The sequence below is a fragment of the Leptosomus discolor genome, chromosome 2, assembly GCF_034619465.1.
Source record: "Leptosomus discolor isolate bLepDis1 chromosome 2, bLepDis1.hap2, whole genome shotgun sequence".
NCBI lineage: Eukaryota > Metazoa > Chordata > Aves > Leptosomiformes > Leptosomidae > Leptosomus > Leptosomus discolor.
In genome coordinates, this window is record NC_141392.1 from 20373399 (window position 1) to 20390941 (window position 17543).

Genomic DNA, 17543 nt, shown 5'->3' on the forward strand with positions numbered 1-17543 from the left:
ATGTCTATTGCAAAACTAAGAAACTTGATATCAAAATCATCAAGATTCCAACTTGAAATTCTGCATTGTCATTTACGCATTTTTCTGTTCACAGAAGAACAGCACCTGAGGGAGTGGAGAACATATAAAATTGAACATAGTCACAAAATTCAGAATTATGTGAATAAAATATATATGCAGGGACAAAGAATTGGTTTAAATTATGCCATAAATCATAGTAAAAATAATGTGGGATTAAATGACAGCTGGAAAAATAACTAGAGATTGACACCCCTGAATTACAAACACCTCTTCTAACTCTGTCTTCACTGAAACTCCATGATATTCCAGATGAGTCAATAAAGACATAAAGAATGTGAAAGAAAACATATTCAGCTGTTACAGATTTCAGATAGGAAGACTCATGACAATACAAATCTCAGGGGTGAGCAAAAATAGAGAAGATGGAAGATTGATCTTAAACAGTTTCATAAATTAGCCTTGAATTAATCAACCCAAAATGTCTGCTTCAAAAATGAAATTAATTAGCTAATGTCTTAGCATTAGCTAATGCCTAAGTGTTATGAAGATATAAAGGACTTCATTGAAGCTAATTGTTATCGTTTCTATCATTAATTAAAATACATCAGAAGTAAACAATATACATGCAAAATATCTTGCCACTGGAGAAGGATGAAACCTACATTAAACATTTAAGAAGTTCACTCATGTTCTTACATCAGCGTCTGTGCTGTAGGACAGGCACACTTATATCGGTAATACTAAAAAACCCAACAGCCTTTATATAAGAAATGGGTCAAACAAGAACAATTTGAAGCAGGTAAAATATAGTCTCTCCATGTATGGAGTGTACATATCAATAAAACTGCAGGATTCACACAATACTTTCACCATGATACAAAAATAAAAATCAGCATATTTGATACCTTCACATCCTCTTTCTATTTGCCCATTGCAGAAGAGAGCATCTGAGATTAGATCAGGGAGCCGTCCATTCAAGTCAACTGAAGCAAGACAGCCTTGGAATCCCTCTTTTGCGTGCACCAGTTTTGGCAAGGACTTATACATTTCTTTGGCCACTCCTCCAATATATAAATCACCTGTTAAGGAGAAGTAAGTATTAGATACAGGAAAAAATCCTGTAGAGTCTTTGACCTGCTTGATCTTCTGGTGTTTTTGTGCTGAATGACAGGTATCTCAGAAAAACATTCTTCAAAATAAATGTAGAAGAAAACACTAATAGCACATATGATTTGAAAATACATTGCAGGACTATATATTTTCGAATGTACATGTAGATTTCACATTTGTATGACTAATTACTTAGTAGTATCTGGACACTTTATTTGTGTGCCAGCTCATGTACAGAGGAAACACGCATCTATTTCACAGATGAGGATTCAGTCCCATAATCTTCATCTAGATGCACCTAGCACTGATGTATGTTGTTAGCATACTCGGGGAACTTGACCACAGATCATCCTGATCAGGTATTCAGCACACCGAGGTTAATGGCAGTAAGTGGAACACCAAGATCCACCCAGAGTCCATAAATCCAGAATCATCCATTTAAAAGTACGCCAAGAAATAATGGGTTTAGCGACACCTCTAAGGAGAAACTTAGGGATACCATTGTTAAGCAATGAAATGACTGATTCTCCCTAAAATTCATACCCTGTGTCAGTCATGTGGAAAAAGCGTTGTCAGATGACTTTAAAATGGGCACACTGAGCAAACAGAATTTTATTGCCAAAAATATTTCTGATGACAGACACGTAGTATAAACAGCTCTCTTTGATGAATCTCAGGCAACTTCTTTAGGACTGAAAGCTAGTGCTTTTCTTTGAGTAATTAATAGTTCTGAGACTTTGAAAGGACATAACTATAACTTTTCTTTAAACACTGAGGCAGGGTGGGTTTTGTTCTAGAACAATTCAGGCTGCGTTCTTCTTTCACGTGTTGGGTGTCTCTGGTGGGCAGAACAGTGATCTTCCAAACCAACATAACCTACCTCCCTGAAGTGTGCCTTAAGTGTCAGACTATAGGTTTAACTAGGTGCTTTCCATATCTGCTGCTGAAGACATGCTGCAGAAAAGAATCTGAGCTTTGCTGGGCCAGAGAGGGGAAGCATGCTCAGCATGAACACAGCTCTAGCTAAAAGACTTCAGTCCTTCTCCTGACAGGCAAGATGTGTGTGTCACAGACAGAAGAGAATAAAACCACAGTTTCCTACATCAGGCATGAGTTTTCTGTCCTGCTCTGTCATCCTCTAACTCAGAAAAAGCAGTCACCTTTGCTGGCTTCGTGGGAGTGCTCTGAGCAAGCCCTTTCAGGCACACAGGAAAAGGATCATCTGAGATTCTGAAAAGCATTGAACCTGTTTGAAGGAAGGTGCTTATGGCAGCATCTGCCTCTCAAGCATCACCCAGTGACAAAATTCTTACTCAACCTATGCATTAAATCCTCACTGATGACATGTTTTGTTGCTAGAAAAAATTTTCAATAGACTATCTGAATATACATTCTAATCTACATTGTGCTTTCCAGCACATCCCCCAATCTGGGGGAGCCTAGACTGCAGAACGTACCACAGAAAGTTTCTGTATCGCCTCAAACATAAAATTGTTCATTTCCTAAGTGTTTACCAAGGTTTGCAGACAGATTTTACAGCGACAGAACTCTGAATGTACTAGTTATCACCACTACCCTGTGTGGCAAATTTTAATCTCCCTCTTATCAGTATAAGACACAGTCACACCTTTTCCTGCTTCTCCTGCATACTCGCTTGTTCGCAAGGGAATGCAATTTAGCACTATTTGTAATGGTCTACAGTTTGCCTGCAGGGAAATGGCCCGAAACAAACAAATATCTATCGGACTGTGAAAAATTTTTAGTCACTACATACTAGCCCTAAAACGCAACTGTATTTAAATTATGAAATAGAGATAAAAAGCTTATGAACATGCATATTATTAATCTTCTAATCCATCCAACTAAAAGTCTTAGTAACCTTTATAGTATCATATACTAAGAAACCCCAAGCTTTCTCCATTCTATGTAGATTATTTGAAAAATAAGATATTTGCTGTCCTCTAGAGCTTTGAGGTACAATATAAATCTCAGAAGCATGATACTAGACATAACATTAAAACACGGTGATCCATATGTTCCTGGATCAAATGGGATATAATTCATTCACAGCAGCAAAACTTCTGTATTTTTTGATCAGCTGAACTGGAAACAAAGTAAAAACTCTTGCCACCTGATAAAGATTCTTCATCTTTTTCTCAGATGGAACATCTAGAAAGTAAAACCCTTCCAGGTTTCCTGAAGTTCTGTGCTTTCAGTCATTGTCAGCTTAAAATAGAGAGGTAATACATCTGAATTGATTCCAATAGACTTAAAAGAGAGGAGACTCCAAAGAGCAATATTAAGAAAATCACTAAAAAAGTTAAACTTGGTCTATCATACATAACATGTGCAAGCTCTTTTTAAACCTCCCAACATGTATACGGTCCAAACAACCATTTTGATTCTGTGATTGGGTAAACCTTTAAAACCACAAACTTTCAGACTGATCCCCTGCTAATGTCTAAGACCCATCCCTCAAGCATATTGAGATTGCTGTATACAGTCATATAGCAGTTGTCAGTTATGATGAATGGCTAGTAGAAGTACAGGTCAGCGTGCCAGCATACGAACCTGAACTCAGAATATTTGTTCGTGAAAATATACACTAGAATATTTTCAACTAGGTATCAAATGCACAGAAGTAAAATACATTAAGCTGAATCTAAATAAACTGTAACTCTAGTGTTTACTTGCAGTTCCTTAAGACTATTGATTAATTAGAACTGATTATTATATACAATTGAAGATACAGCTTCCACAAAGAAAGACATGTTCTGGGTAATACTTTAACTTTGTTAATGTTCAAAATAACTTGAGCTCTGCTTTTGCACTCGCTAATACACTACACTAATACATACCACGTGTATTGAGCAGCCATACAGACTATCAGACTGTTATAAAGTATATACAAGCATTTGTTATGACTATGGGCTAAAATTTTCCCAGATTTAATATCAAATGTGGTTTGAGTTTGCTCCTGATGGCATAAAAACACACTTTCTCTCAAAGAAAAAATTTTAACAACGAAGGCTCTTGAATTAATATTTAGTTTTGGGGCTTTTTTTAAAGTTGTTTACATTTCTTCACTTGGTTGTTTTTTCATATCTGCCATCACAAATGTTTTGCATAGCTACTTTTATTTCAGTTAATCACATGCTTCATTTTCATCTTCATTTCAATGAAGTAGTTTCCTACAAAACTCAATCCATTAGAAATTCGGACAAGAAAGAATTACAGAAACTTGTTATGAAAATATTTGTATATTGAACATGCATTAGCAGAGGTTCAGAAAAGATAAAGCTCGTCCATGCTCCCACTAAAAGAGATCAGAAGAATCAACATAGTACAACACAAATTCTCAGGTATTCTCCTCTTTATCACTTACGTAAGTACAGCTTTACTACTGGAAACGTTACAGGCTTAAACCAGGATTAATCCCTCATCACGTATCTGTCTACTTATCCTTATGAATTAGATGTAAGTTATTTCATTAAGTAAGGTATCACAGTTCATCAGATCAACAGTATGAGATCGTGACACTATTTAAACTAGCTGCAGCCTAAATGCAATACTATTGCAACACTGCTACCACTGAAAATACGTGAGCATTTCAGGAGCTGTTCACAATGGAAAAGACAATTCTACTTTTTTTCCTTCTTTCAACAGATAAGCATTTTAAAGTACATATAGAAAGGGATATACTTGTATTACAGTGCTAACTGTAGTTTCTGGAACTAGTTTAGCTATTACCTTTCCTGCATTTATTTTCTTCTGAAGTTTATTTTTATTTTCAAATGTATTCCTGAAAAAGTCTCCATTTTTATTCACAACCATCCTGACTTTCCTTAATTTATAAAGGAAAAGAACCAATTTATGTAAAATATATCAACTGACATAAACAAAGTAGCAGGTAGTAAAGAAATAGGTAAGGGAATAGAGTGCTGCAAGATTTCCTTCTGATCTCTAGAGAAGCTTTAAATAAAGCACTTTATTTGAAAGCAGATACTTCTAAAATAAATAAGAAAACAGTGGTGAGATTAAGGAGTCAGTACATAGAGTTATCCTCTTTCATTTAGAGATGGAGGATTGTTTCCTCTCTTTTTTTCCAAGGCCAAAGATATAAACACGCTATAGCGTTTCTCACTGGCGTGTTCATTGCAGGCCAGAGGAATCAACTGTAAGGTAGTATTTTCAGAGCTATACCTATAAATCATGGCAATAATAGTACTGGTCAGTTATATCATAAGCACTGACAAAGAGGTAATACAGATCTTCATTTATTCCAACAGGAGCTTTCCTATTTACACCTACGTATCTCTTTTCTGACTTAGAGCTGATTTGTGCTTGGAGGAACAAGTGAATCTAACACAGAAACAAACTGCTAGCTAATAAATGAACCAAAGTTCTCAATGTAGTCATTATTGGAATCACACTTATGAAAAAACACACAGAACACCACACAACAGTGAGTCACACACAACTGTTGGTGAAACAAATACTGCCAAATCCTTCTGTAACAACTCACCCTTTTTTTATCCCAAGTCTCTACATTTCTTCAAGACAAGAACTTATCAAATGCTAAACCAAAGAAATGTAAAATCAAAATTGAAGACGCTGTTCTATTTATTTCTTTTCTGAATAACTAGCAGAAATATCTTATTATTTAGCACTACTGACACTGCTGACAGGCCACTTCATAGACTTTGCTCCTTTCCTGATTCACGTCCACGCCCAAGAATATTCTTACATGGTACATACTGATTGGCGAAAACTATTCAATTAATTTAATGACTACCATTGTCTTCAAGCACCAGTAGAGAGGGAACTATTATTCACGTGTTTATAATGGTATCAGCAACATGTAAATACTGCTTAGGGAACAAGTACTTTAACCAGGATACAGTTAGACTTCTTTAGTCTCTGAAATCTGTACGTTTTGTTGTACGTAGCTGGGGCTCATTTCTTGAGCATCATTCTCAACAAGAATTGAACACCATTCATTCAAATATGGCTTCATTTACAAATGAAAACAAAACAAAAATTAGGAAATAGAAGAGTAGAAGGAATTGTGGCTTGGCTTTTTCATAACCCATAAATATAACATCCTGGAATGATTTTTATATAGCTGCACAAAGGCACGTTCAAATCCAATACTCTCTTCAAAATCAGGCATTCTCTCCCTTTGTGTCTTGTTAGTTTCAACTGTAACTTCAGTTATTTTCTTAATTTATCTTTCATTTTAGAAGTTTCTCTGTCTTGCTTCTAATGTCACATGATACTAAATCACTACTAGGGAAAAAGAGCACTTCTGCAGCAACTATAGTGATATTACTCTCCAGGAAAGAGATGGATAGCCCTGGCATAACATGGTGGATTCCAAAAGCACAACAGGCATCTCTGCAATTCCTTTATGTGACATAGGAAGAGACAAAGGAACATCTGGCTGTGGTGAAGCTGAGGTGTCAGGCACACTTTTCTCCAAATACGCCATTTCAAAATGATCAAGCACGTAACAGCTTCTTCCCTCAGGCAGGCAAAGAGGAATGAAGACCGCAAAGACTGAGAAATACCATAGGGAAAGTCTAATCTCGAAAGAAAAAATTGCTCATTTTCTTTAAGTCCTTCATAAAACAGATGGTTTGCTGTTAAACAAGATCAACAGAAATCTCTTTGTAGCATCTTAATAGTTACACAATGAAGTACCAGGTGGAACTCAACACAAGACCTATACAGTCACAACTCATGGTATTTTTGAGGCAACTTGTCTATGTTTAGCCCGCCCAGGGCTAAACTTTAACAGTTGCCTTATCACCCAATGAACCCTCACCAACCAGGGAGGGGAATTGGGAAAAAGATTTTCATTAACTGTTAATGAAAACACCACCAGTACAAACAGAAAATACTTAGCTGAATGAGTATGCTGCTGTCACAATCTACTGCAGAGTAGTCCTCAGCAAAAGCCAGAGAAGAAGCAGAAGGAACCCCACAGGAGCTCCCTCTCCTCAGCAAACCTTCCCCCTTTATAATGACCATGACATTATGGTATGGGCTATACCTGTACCTAACTCAGGTCAGCTGCCTTGGCTGGCTTGAGCCTGCCTAGCATGGCTGGGCTGTGATTCTGTCCCAGCCAAACCAGGACACAACTGAAATGTGAAAATAAATTCCTCTCACACAAGCTGAATACACAATGACTAAAACACAACAGACAACATCCTGACCTTGAATCAAAGGGTATTGTCTTAAATAAAAATGTCAGGTAGACATCTAGATGCCTTTGACATTCAAGGAAATATTTGAGCCTACTTGTCCTGAATGACCTTCTCCCCTCTCCAACATAAAAACACCTACCTACCATCTACTTTGTGCTATAGGCAGAGTGGTGACTTTTCTTTCAGATGTGGGGTTCCAACACACACTTCAGAAAAGGAATTTGGCCTGAATAGCAGACAAGTGGTGATTCTAGAGTGTTTCCCGACTTTCATTATTCATGACTAAATGTTTACTTTTTATTCCATACAAAAAAAAAAAAAAAAAAAAAAAAAAATCCTTTAAAAATGTTGATGAAATATAATTGGGTTTTTTTTTGGAATAAATCAAGAAGCCCGCTGGGATCATAACCCAATAATAAATTGAAGAGCAGCTGACAAAGACTTAATGCATCCACACAGCTTCTGCAGTACATACGCTCCAGCATACAGCTTTTCAAATCTCCCTTTAGAGTAAGAATATGCACTCGCTGCACATTCACAGGCCTGTTTGGTACTAGAGTAAAGAATGACTGAATTTTGTCTACCACTTGCAAGGGCACTTGAGGGAAGACATGAACATGTAAACGTAGTGTTTTATGCCCACTTATTCGCTTCAAAGATTCCATTCTGTAGCTTCAGTATTGATTTGTGGTAAAAGTCTTTTGGGTTTGATGTGATTTTTTTCTTTGAAGAAAAGTAGGCTTTTTCAAATATTTTTCCTGTTGGAGTGATGAATTCCATCACTTGTAGACTCTCTCTCACCTAAGAAGGGAAAGGGCAGCTAGTTTACCAGTCCAGGCTCTGCTGAGTTATCTGTCCTTTCAAATACTTTGGGCAAGAGGCAGTTGTGTGATGTGACAGGTGGTGCCTTCCATCTTCCACATTCCTTGCATTGATAACCAAGCAAGGCAAAACGATCACAGGCAAAACAAGGAATTTCTGGGTTAGCAAGTCACTCTTTCGGGCGGGAATATAGAAACTGACCTTTTCAGCCCAATTCTACACTGCTTTCAGTATCTTCCCTGAACATGTCATTAAAGGTGTTCAAAAAAAGAAATCACCAGCACTGAAATGCTAGTACTGTGGGTTTTCTTTAGTCATCCTTATTGGCATATAGTTTTTTGCCAAGAGAATTTAACTTTGAAGATATTTCTTTTCTTGGCTGATATTGTTCTTTTTACAGTTTCATTGTAGCACTGCACCCTAATCCACACTGACAGGAAAAAAGGCAGTGAGGACTAAGAGGTACCAGAGATAATTTACAGCTGATGGGTACATCAAGAAGATCATCTTACAGATTTCTCTTGACACCCATTTCTATGGCAGTCCCCAGTGAAGATATACCGGCTGCTCTACCTTTTTTCCAAGTCTCCTGATTCTCTCACACTACTCATAACCATGTACTCATAACTGCCTTGAAGACTTTCTGCACTTTGTAAAAATATGCTTCTGTCTAGAAACTTCTTCTCATGTTATCGCTATGCTGCTCACTGTTTTACATCTCAGCTCTGCTGACGTGCTGTTCACGTCTGCATTCACCTCTTGGAGCTCAGTTTTCATTCCTCTTACACTTTTTGGCTCTGTTCAGAACTGCTTAATAGTTATGCAAATATGCCTATGTTTCACAAGCAAGTAAAGCTGTGTGATAGAAAGTGTGCGTGTGTGAAACAGCAATGACACGACAATGTCCTTAGCAGCTAAGTTTTCAATAGTCAAAAGTAGATACTCAAAAGAGAAGTGCTCGGGTCCAAACGTTCCCTTAGATTTCTCCAGGTTAAAATCCGCCATCTTCCCAACAATTGCATTCTCAAATGACACATATTCTAAAACAAGGAACAGTTACACAAAAACATTGAACATTTTCTTGACAATTCTCAGATTCTCAGCTGCTTTATTTCTCTCTGCTTCTTTCTGCTCCCCCCCCTAATTAGATGGAAAGCACTGGCATTGAAAATAATCAAACAGATTTAAAACCAAAGCAGTCTGCTTGTCCAATGGAACATGAGGGAAGTTGGTGATGCATGTTAAATGGTAAATAATAAAATCTAATTGCCATATAAATGTGTGTGGTAATTCATCTCCCACAGAACTGATGCTATGCCAATTACTCTGTATGAGGGGGGTGGTTGTGGTGGAGAGGTGAGGCATTCAAGCACATCAAACGTCCTTCATTTCTTTCCTGTTCTGACTACGTTTTACATTCTGTACATCTGAAAAAATGGACAAAATCCAATGAAGCAGGCATTTTCCTGGCACAGCATACTTCAATTTCCTCCTGATAGTCTTCTGAAATAGTTCACTCACTCTCTGCTTTAACAGCCAACACACGCTCTTAGCACAGCTTGTTTACAAAACAGTGAGGATTTCCTCTTTCCAAGAGGCATCCTAGACCTCAGGGATCATCATCTATAAAACTCTTCCTTTAGCTAGTACTTCAGGCAAGATTCTCCACACAAAGCTACCAAAAATTTGAGGGGTTCAACATTCTCATTTTGAGTGTAGGTTTGCAGAGGGAAACTTTTCATATAGCATTACCAACCTCTTGATCATGACGATCACCTCCGAACTCTGAGGACATTACAGGAAGTAGCTCTTTTGCAAAAAGTACTGCTCAGTCAGAATACCAAGATCCATGAGAGTGGCACTCTCGTACTCAAGGCAGTACATTTCTGAAAACAAGTTTAGAACGTGCTTCTTGCCTGGGGGGTGCTAGGATTCAGTGGGATGTATTTACACTAAATATATTTCTTGTATTATCCTTAGCATAACTTTTACTTAGTACTCCAGAAGGGCTTGAAAAAAATTCCACACTCAACAATGGTAATAACCTGCCGTAGGAATGTAGGCAAATCTACACATTTATACATGTGTAAGAGACTGAAAAGAGCAGGAGACAAGAAACAGAAAGCAAAAATTCTCTCTCACAATGGAGTCATCTGAAACATTGTTGCAATGTTGTTGCTGACTTCACAGAGCTCAGCACAAGAACTAGAGTATTTTCGTTACTTTTTTTTTTTTTTTTTTTTTTTTTTTTTTTTAAAATCCAGAAGTACTGGAGTAGATTTTTAATTTTTTCCTATCTCATGATTTTGGAGATTTGGATACAATTTCTGAAGGTTTAGCATTGCCAAATTCTTTTCACAGCCTAGTAGACAGCACAGCTGAGAAGCAGTATGTGACAAGTTGAGAAGAAAAGAGGACAAAGGAATTTGCATTAGACCAAGTTTTCCAATCAGCTATTGTTAAACTGCGCTTGTATCTTTGCTACCCATGAAGCTTCAAAGAAGAGCTCCCAGTTTTCAGTCCCTTATTTTTCCACTCTATACAGAAGCTGCCTTCCCAACACTATCAGGAAGACAACATCTGCATTTGCCATTGTCTACTCCAACAGGTCACATTAGGAAGATCTATTTGCTGTTGACAGTATTTGGAACTCTACATTTGGAACAGAACATTATTTCTGCATGAAGAGTTCACAGCCCACTGGCAAGGTCATTATAATTAGCTTATTCATGTTTATTTGAGAAATTTAAGCATTAAATACTTGTTCATTTGTGCAAATTTGCATTTTCATATAAAATACTTTTCTGTGCTTCTTAAAGCTTTGTGTCTTAGTAATAGAAATATGAAGGATCACTGCCATTGATAGAGACTTTGTAATATAGAGAACATATAATGTAGCAACAATAATAATGGGCTCAATATAAAACAACAGGGACAAATATGATACAAAATTGAAACAATTTCAATTTCCATTGCCGGAACAAGAAATCTTCTTTATGATCAAGATTAATTTAGCTCAGTTTTGCACAGCATGAATAACCTACTTTGACAGGCAAATGAAATATCAATAGATTAAGAGACTATTACGAATCATCAATGAATATGCCAGGCTAGTAAATCTACTGGTAATTTAGTTAATTGCATGAAAAGTTTACAAGGATGAACTAATTGCCAAGTGAATCTTTATGTACACAGCAGAAGTATATATTTCGGTGCACTGGTAAAACCACTGAGGTGATACCAGAAATTAATATGATTACTTTTCTTTCAGATGCTTCAGACTAGGCTGTTTTCACATTGTTGGAGAAAATGGCAAATGAAAAAACAAGTGTATATAGCATAGCAGCCATATCTCACAAAGGAATAGAGGAAGCCAGAGGCCACTGAAGAGCTAGAGAAATAAAAGTAAAACAGACAATAAGAGATCTAGACAGGATTTTTAAATCCAAGGAAGTTGATTCTGACATATGCTCTAATATGAACAGCATTTTTAAGGATGCAGTGAAATAACAACACAGGAATAACATATGGCTTACAATGGACTCTAAAATTGATATTTGGGAAGGCCATGTGGAAGAGGATAACAGTGAGACAAGTTGAAAGTATGGATGTCAATTCAAAAAAGCAGGTCTTAAAAATGCATGTAATGACACACAGGCAGCAAAAATTAAACCATAAACGTTGACTTGGGTAGGATTTTTTTTTTTGTGATGGTGATTTCTGTTTAAAAAGAAAATATAGTTAGTCCAATATCAAAATTAGGTTGGCTACAGTTTATCCTGGAGGATACAGCATAGCTAGAAAGTTTGGAATAGGATTGGATACTGGAGTACACTGAAACTACTAACTCCTAGAAAAATTTCTAGCTACTTATTGTTAAATCTAAAATAACAGCAGAATTCCTCAGCTTTTCATTTTCTGACAGATATTCTAAGAGAATTCTGAGTGGATTTTTGTAGGGTTTTGTATGTTGGCTGTTTAAAGAAAGCAGGTGAAAACTTTGGGGATTAAAACAGTGCCTATATATGCAGGAGAGAAGCAAAAGGAAGATTAAACCCTAGTAGGCAAGTGGATAGGAAGTCATGCTTGATGATGTTGTTCCTCCCTGAAAGCAGATCATGCATCTTCAAATATTTATTAAAATAAAATTTCTGTCAGAAAACTCCAATTTCCTACACCACAGGAAGAAAATAGGGAGAGGAAAGAGACATTACAGGTGTTGTGATACCTACAACCTGAACAAAGGAGACATCTTTTCTTTGGCAACAGTGAGGAACGAGTCAAATTCCACTTTCACTTGTATTTTTGCGCCCCTTTGAGGCTACTCAGACCCCTCAGACCGTAACAGCACAGCATCAAGTACAGTAAGCAGGAATTCCCCTCTACCCAACTATTTTGGTCTCTAAAGGCCTTGAATTGTAGCCATGCTAACCATCTGAGCTATATTGTAAGCAGAACAGGGAATCTGCTCACGAAATACATGAAAGGAAATTTGCTGTGTAGCTGACTGTTGGCAGGCTTCAGCTGCATTGCCTTGCTGTTAAGACTCACTTACCTTCACAAGTTATCTGCTAGAACTGCACCCAACTATACTTTCCTAATTTTCTCTGCTAGGAAAAATAATACAGTTCTTGGAATCCAAGTACAGAACTATTTTCACTCATTCATTTGTCTCCAATTTATAATTTACTCATCTAATTAAAGCAATAATTAAGTGTTTCCACAGATACCCACTCCAAATCCACTGAAATTGTACCAAAGGTCATGCAGGTAACCCATGTCTGTAATAACTAAGTTTCTATGTTATATAGCCAAATCCTGCACCCAAAAGGAAATGTATAGTGGAAATTCTCTCCCATACTTTATAGCAACTGTCTGCATTCCCAGACAACTAGCATGCTGTGCGGGCTCTACAAGACAATCTGTGTCATATCTTCATACCGAATTCACTATATATTTGCAAAAAAAATGCATATACGTGATTTATCTTTCCAGGATTAGCCTGGATTTCAGCATCTGAAATCTGGTAAGTTAACAATTACTCAGAAAGGCTGCAGATTCCATATTATCTGTACACATTTATGTTTCACCTAATGCTAACTCTGGTTAAACAGAATTATTGATATAACTAGCAGGAAATATAATTTTGAATTTACTTTGTTGCTAAGGCTGAAATAATACAGAACAATGAATTAACCATAGCTGCTTGTATCAGTAAAGTGTATGGAGTGTTTACAGCATAACAGAGATGCGTTATCATAAGAAACATTGACATAAAATAGAAAAGAACAAGCTACAGAAAAGAGTTTCAACTGAATACAGAGGAAGAGAAAGCAACAATGAAAGACAAATTTTTCTCCTTTTTAGCCTGCTGGCTAAAATGTATCAGCTTGAAATCCCTCAAAACCCCACCAAAATTTCTCATGATATATGGTGTGCCATATTTAAGGGAACCTGACTGAGCAAAATATAATAAATACATTAAAAAAAATAAAATGAAACATACTACTATGAGAAGACAGAGTTTGAGAAAGATGCTTACTATATATTAGTGTATTGAATATATCAGGCTTGTTATTCTTTTACCAGCCACATTTCCTGGGTGGTGAATTACAGAAAATCAGCATTTATGACAATTCACCTTCCTCGCTTCAAATCTCAATGTGATTTTTCATGCTCTGTAGTTTTTTTTCAATGAAATTCAAGGTTAGAAAATGCACCAGCTATGGATCCAGTTTTACTTCAAAAGGGTAAAGCAAAAGCAAAATTTTCAAAGTGAAGAAAACAAAGGAATGTTGGATTTTATAGGTTATCCTCACTGATGAGCTTTCTGTGCAGGCTCTAAGCAGTGCATTCCGTGAAATAACAGTGCCCTCTAGTGCCTTTATTAAGCACATGGTTAAAACTTTTTGTTTCTTGTCTTAAGTAAAGCAACATACCAAACCACAGTCAGTTTGAAAAAACGTAGAATAAAATGACAGTGTAAACTTAGTTATCAGTTCTTAACAGGATTATTTTTCTACTCATGTCTAATTAACATACCGGGGGGAGGGGGGGCACATCAGATTAAATACATATGCATATTTTGCATACATTATTGCAAAAAATGTGAAAGAATAAGGTGGATGCTTTCTGTACAGCAACAAAAACAACGTTGAGAGATTACACTGTCTCAAATAAACGTCTATCATATTTACAAGAATGCAAATCTGAGAAATAATATGGCACAAATCTCGAATAAGTTTTGACAAATGGGCACGAGCCATCCAAAAAGCTTTAATTTATAAATCAAGCATTTCTGATAAAGAACCTCTTATTGAAGATTATGACACATCAAGACACAGTTTTCACAGTCTTTCTTACAACCTTAATAGCACTTTCAAGTGAAGCAAACATGTAAAATATCACAAAATCCAGAGTAATTACTAAGGTCAGTTCATTATCTGTGACTAAGAGGTAGTTAAAGAGAAAATCCAGAAAGCAATAAGCTCTCAATGGATATATTAATATCTACTTTGAAGATCCTGGCTTTTGAAATATTATATTTTCTTTAACTGTTGTGAAATTTTGGTTTTCCTACCAAGAACCTTTATAAAGAATGCTAAAATACACACTAAGTTTTCACATGACTAGAACATATTTTCTTATGTTTGATTAGGTAGGTAGCATTTGAAAAGCGTACTTATACATGCTTTCAAAAAGATGCAAATCAGCTTTTCAGAAGCCCATCCTTAAAACTGATTACTATTATTTATTTTAAAATATACAGATATACCAGTTAGGTTTATAAAAATGGATCTTAAGAATCTATCTGCACCTATAAAATGTTGGTTTAGACCTATAAAACAAAGTTTATCCCACCCTGCAATTGAAATTACAACACATTACATATTTACTTGAGTATGATTATGGTTCGATATATCTAGAGGCAACCTATAGGTATTATTGATTCATTGGAGGACTGTCGCATAAGATCGCTTTACTTACAAGATATTTTACGATATCAAAATACTGCATTGTATTTATTTTCCCAACAAAAGGTAGGTTTTATGTGGAATACTGAACAGTGGGGGACAGGTCAAAACGTTCCCAATTCTCTAACATAGGCATCATCAGTTCTGCAAAGCCTTTGTAGTCATACTGTAAAGCTCGGGCTGTGATTTCTGCATGCCACTTACACAACTTACGTTCATGTAAAAGTCAAGCTTTTCCATAGACATTTTAGCGCTTCTTTAGCCCCTCAATTATCTTTTGGTACATATGGGCCACTCTGTGTTCTTACCATTTCCTACTTTTTTTTCTTGTGGCATTTTCACACGTTTAAAGTTGTATCTTACTGTGCAGAACTACTACTAAACAGGCATTATCAGGCTAACATAAAGAAGATGTCATCTCTTGTGATCATATTAATTATTATAAAATAAAATATTTCATACGGTATTACAAAATTACACTGTACATTACGTACACGATTTATTCAGGTTATCATTCTGTAATGACCCACATTGTAGGTTATACAGGAATTACTGTACTTACTTTTGAGATCTAAATTTCTGGCTCCTGCTGTGCTCTGTGTTGTGATTTTAGTGTCAATCTTTACAGTGTGGAGATTGTTGGTATCCCTTGATATCATCACATTATGCCACTGGTTGTCATTCAGAGGTTTATTAGAACTTCCTTTGATGAGATTTGCACCATTTCCCAAGTCAAACACATAGTGTAAATACCTGGGAAAAGAGAAAAAATTGGAAAAGTTTCCTTTTTCTTTACATAGCAAGGGGACATGAATTTGTATGTCTAATACTGCCTATTTCCTTGTACTTCTCAGTAGTGCCAGTAAAACCAGAAGACAACAATGAATGCCAGATGGGAAGCAACCTTAATTCAGAGAAACACCATTCATTTAGATGAGCTGAGATGCAGATTCCAAGCTTCTGGAAAGTAAGGAGCACTCCATGTACCAACACATGCATGCATACATAGAGAGAGAACAAGAGGAAGGCTACAAACTAGTACTTCTTTGTGGTAAACACTGTAGAAGCTATACCTATTATTTACTTTCATATTTTTCAGGTATCTAGCTTCATCTGAAAGAAAGAGTCACAATAAAGCATATGACGTTTAACATGAAGAAACATTCATCAATCATATATGTCCAGTCAGATAAAATTTTGTATTCTAAACTTTCCCTTGTGTTTCTCCTGTATATACATTTTGAATAGACCCTTTTTGCCATTATGCTAATCCATACATACCCTTTTACTAATTCAACCACAATGAAATCATTTCCATCGCCACTGTTATAAAGTATCAATCCATCCAGAGAGGTTGTTTTGAACTGGAAAAAAAGGTGCATAGATGTATATGCTTGTAGCGTGGCCAACGCAATATAACTTGCTTTTGTTTTAAAGGTTACAGGGTCTGCTATGATGTTCCTGAACCCAAATCTTGCATTTAGCTCACAATAATCGATGTCTCCGTTTTTACATAAGTCAATGTACGCCATGCCATTAAATGTAAGACTCTGTAGATGCCCAATGAAATTAGAAGGCACAGAAGACAGGTAGCGCCGTTCTGTTATTATTCCTGTTTCTATGTTGTGGAATTCCAGTCGTGTGTGATCACCAGCCATTTGACCTTTAAACAGTAACAAGAAAACACATGTTAGCATCTGAAATGGGAGGTCAAAAAGCACATCATGTGATTAGGTATCTGCATCAATTTCACACTTTTCAGAATGTTCAAGGCCAATCCTTGACTTCAAAAAGTATTATTCTAAATTCATCCAAACTACTGGTAAACATCTAGGAGCCTTTCTACTGAGTTCAGATGCTTGCATAAGGCCAACAGCAAGATTTCTAAACTGAAACACAATACCACTGTAAGTCAACCTGCCAACTAAATCCTTTACTTTAGTTGCACTTAGCCAGACATATGGTTTTACTACAAGCAAGTGCAATTAACACAACATGAAGATCACAAAGGCAAATCTCAGAGCTAAACCGACACATTAGAGTTTCATCTAAGAGAGACATAAGAGTTTGGGGGACATTATTCCATGTGTTTTGCTTAAAAGCGCATGATTTGGAGGAATGAAGGATTTCTGTTTAAGCTGTCTTAGGTACATTAATGCCAGCCCTGCTGTAAAACCCTGTGCTGCACGGGCAGACAGAGCCTTCCTTGAAAGCAACTAGCTTTGCACCATGAGGATAAGCTGTGGGAGAAGGGGGCAGAGCCTAAGAGATGGATGAAGCAGAAAGCCTGCTGCAAGGTTGAATGTCAGTGCCTTGTAATCCTGAAAACAGTAAGGGACTTGCTTACATCAGAAAGGTAGCCAAAACTGAGCCTCATAGCTACCTTTGAATCTTTCTTCATCGT

General features: G+C 36.6%; 1 protein-coding gene across 24 annotated transcripts in view; it reads right to left on the reverse strand.

The window, feature by feature from the left end:
* The window catches only part of NRXN1 (neurexin 1), a 719965-nt gene that overhangs the window by 358582 nt on the left and 343840 nt on the right, over positions 1-17543 (reverse strand). For all 24 annotated transcript variants that reach the window (XM_086460706.1, XM_086460705.1, XM_086460703.1 and 21 more), the window contains 3 exons: positions 16421-16802; positions 15702-15892; positions 927-1100 (listed from right to left, as the gene is read on the reverse strand). In XM_086460706.1, the coding sequence (XP_086316832.1) occupies positions 927-1100; positions 15702-15892; positions 16421-16802 (747 nt within the window). The remainder of the gene's footprint in view (positions 1-926; positions 1101-15701; positions 15893-16420; positions 16803-17543) is intronic.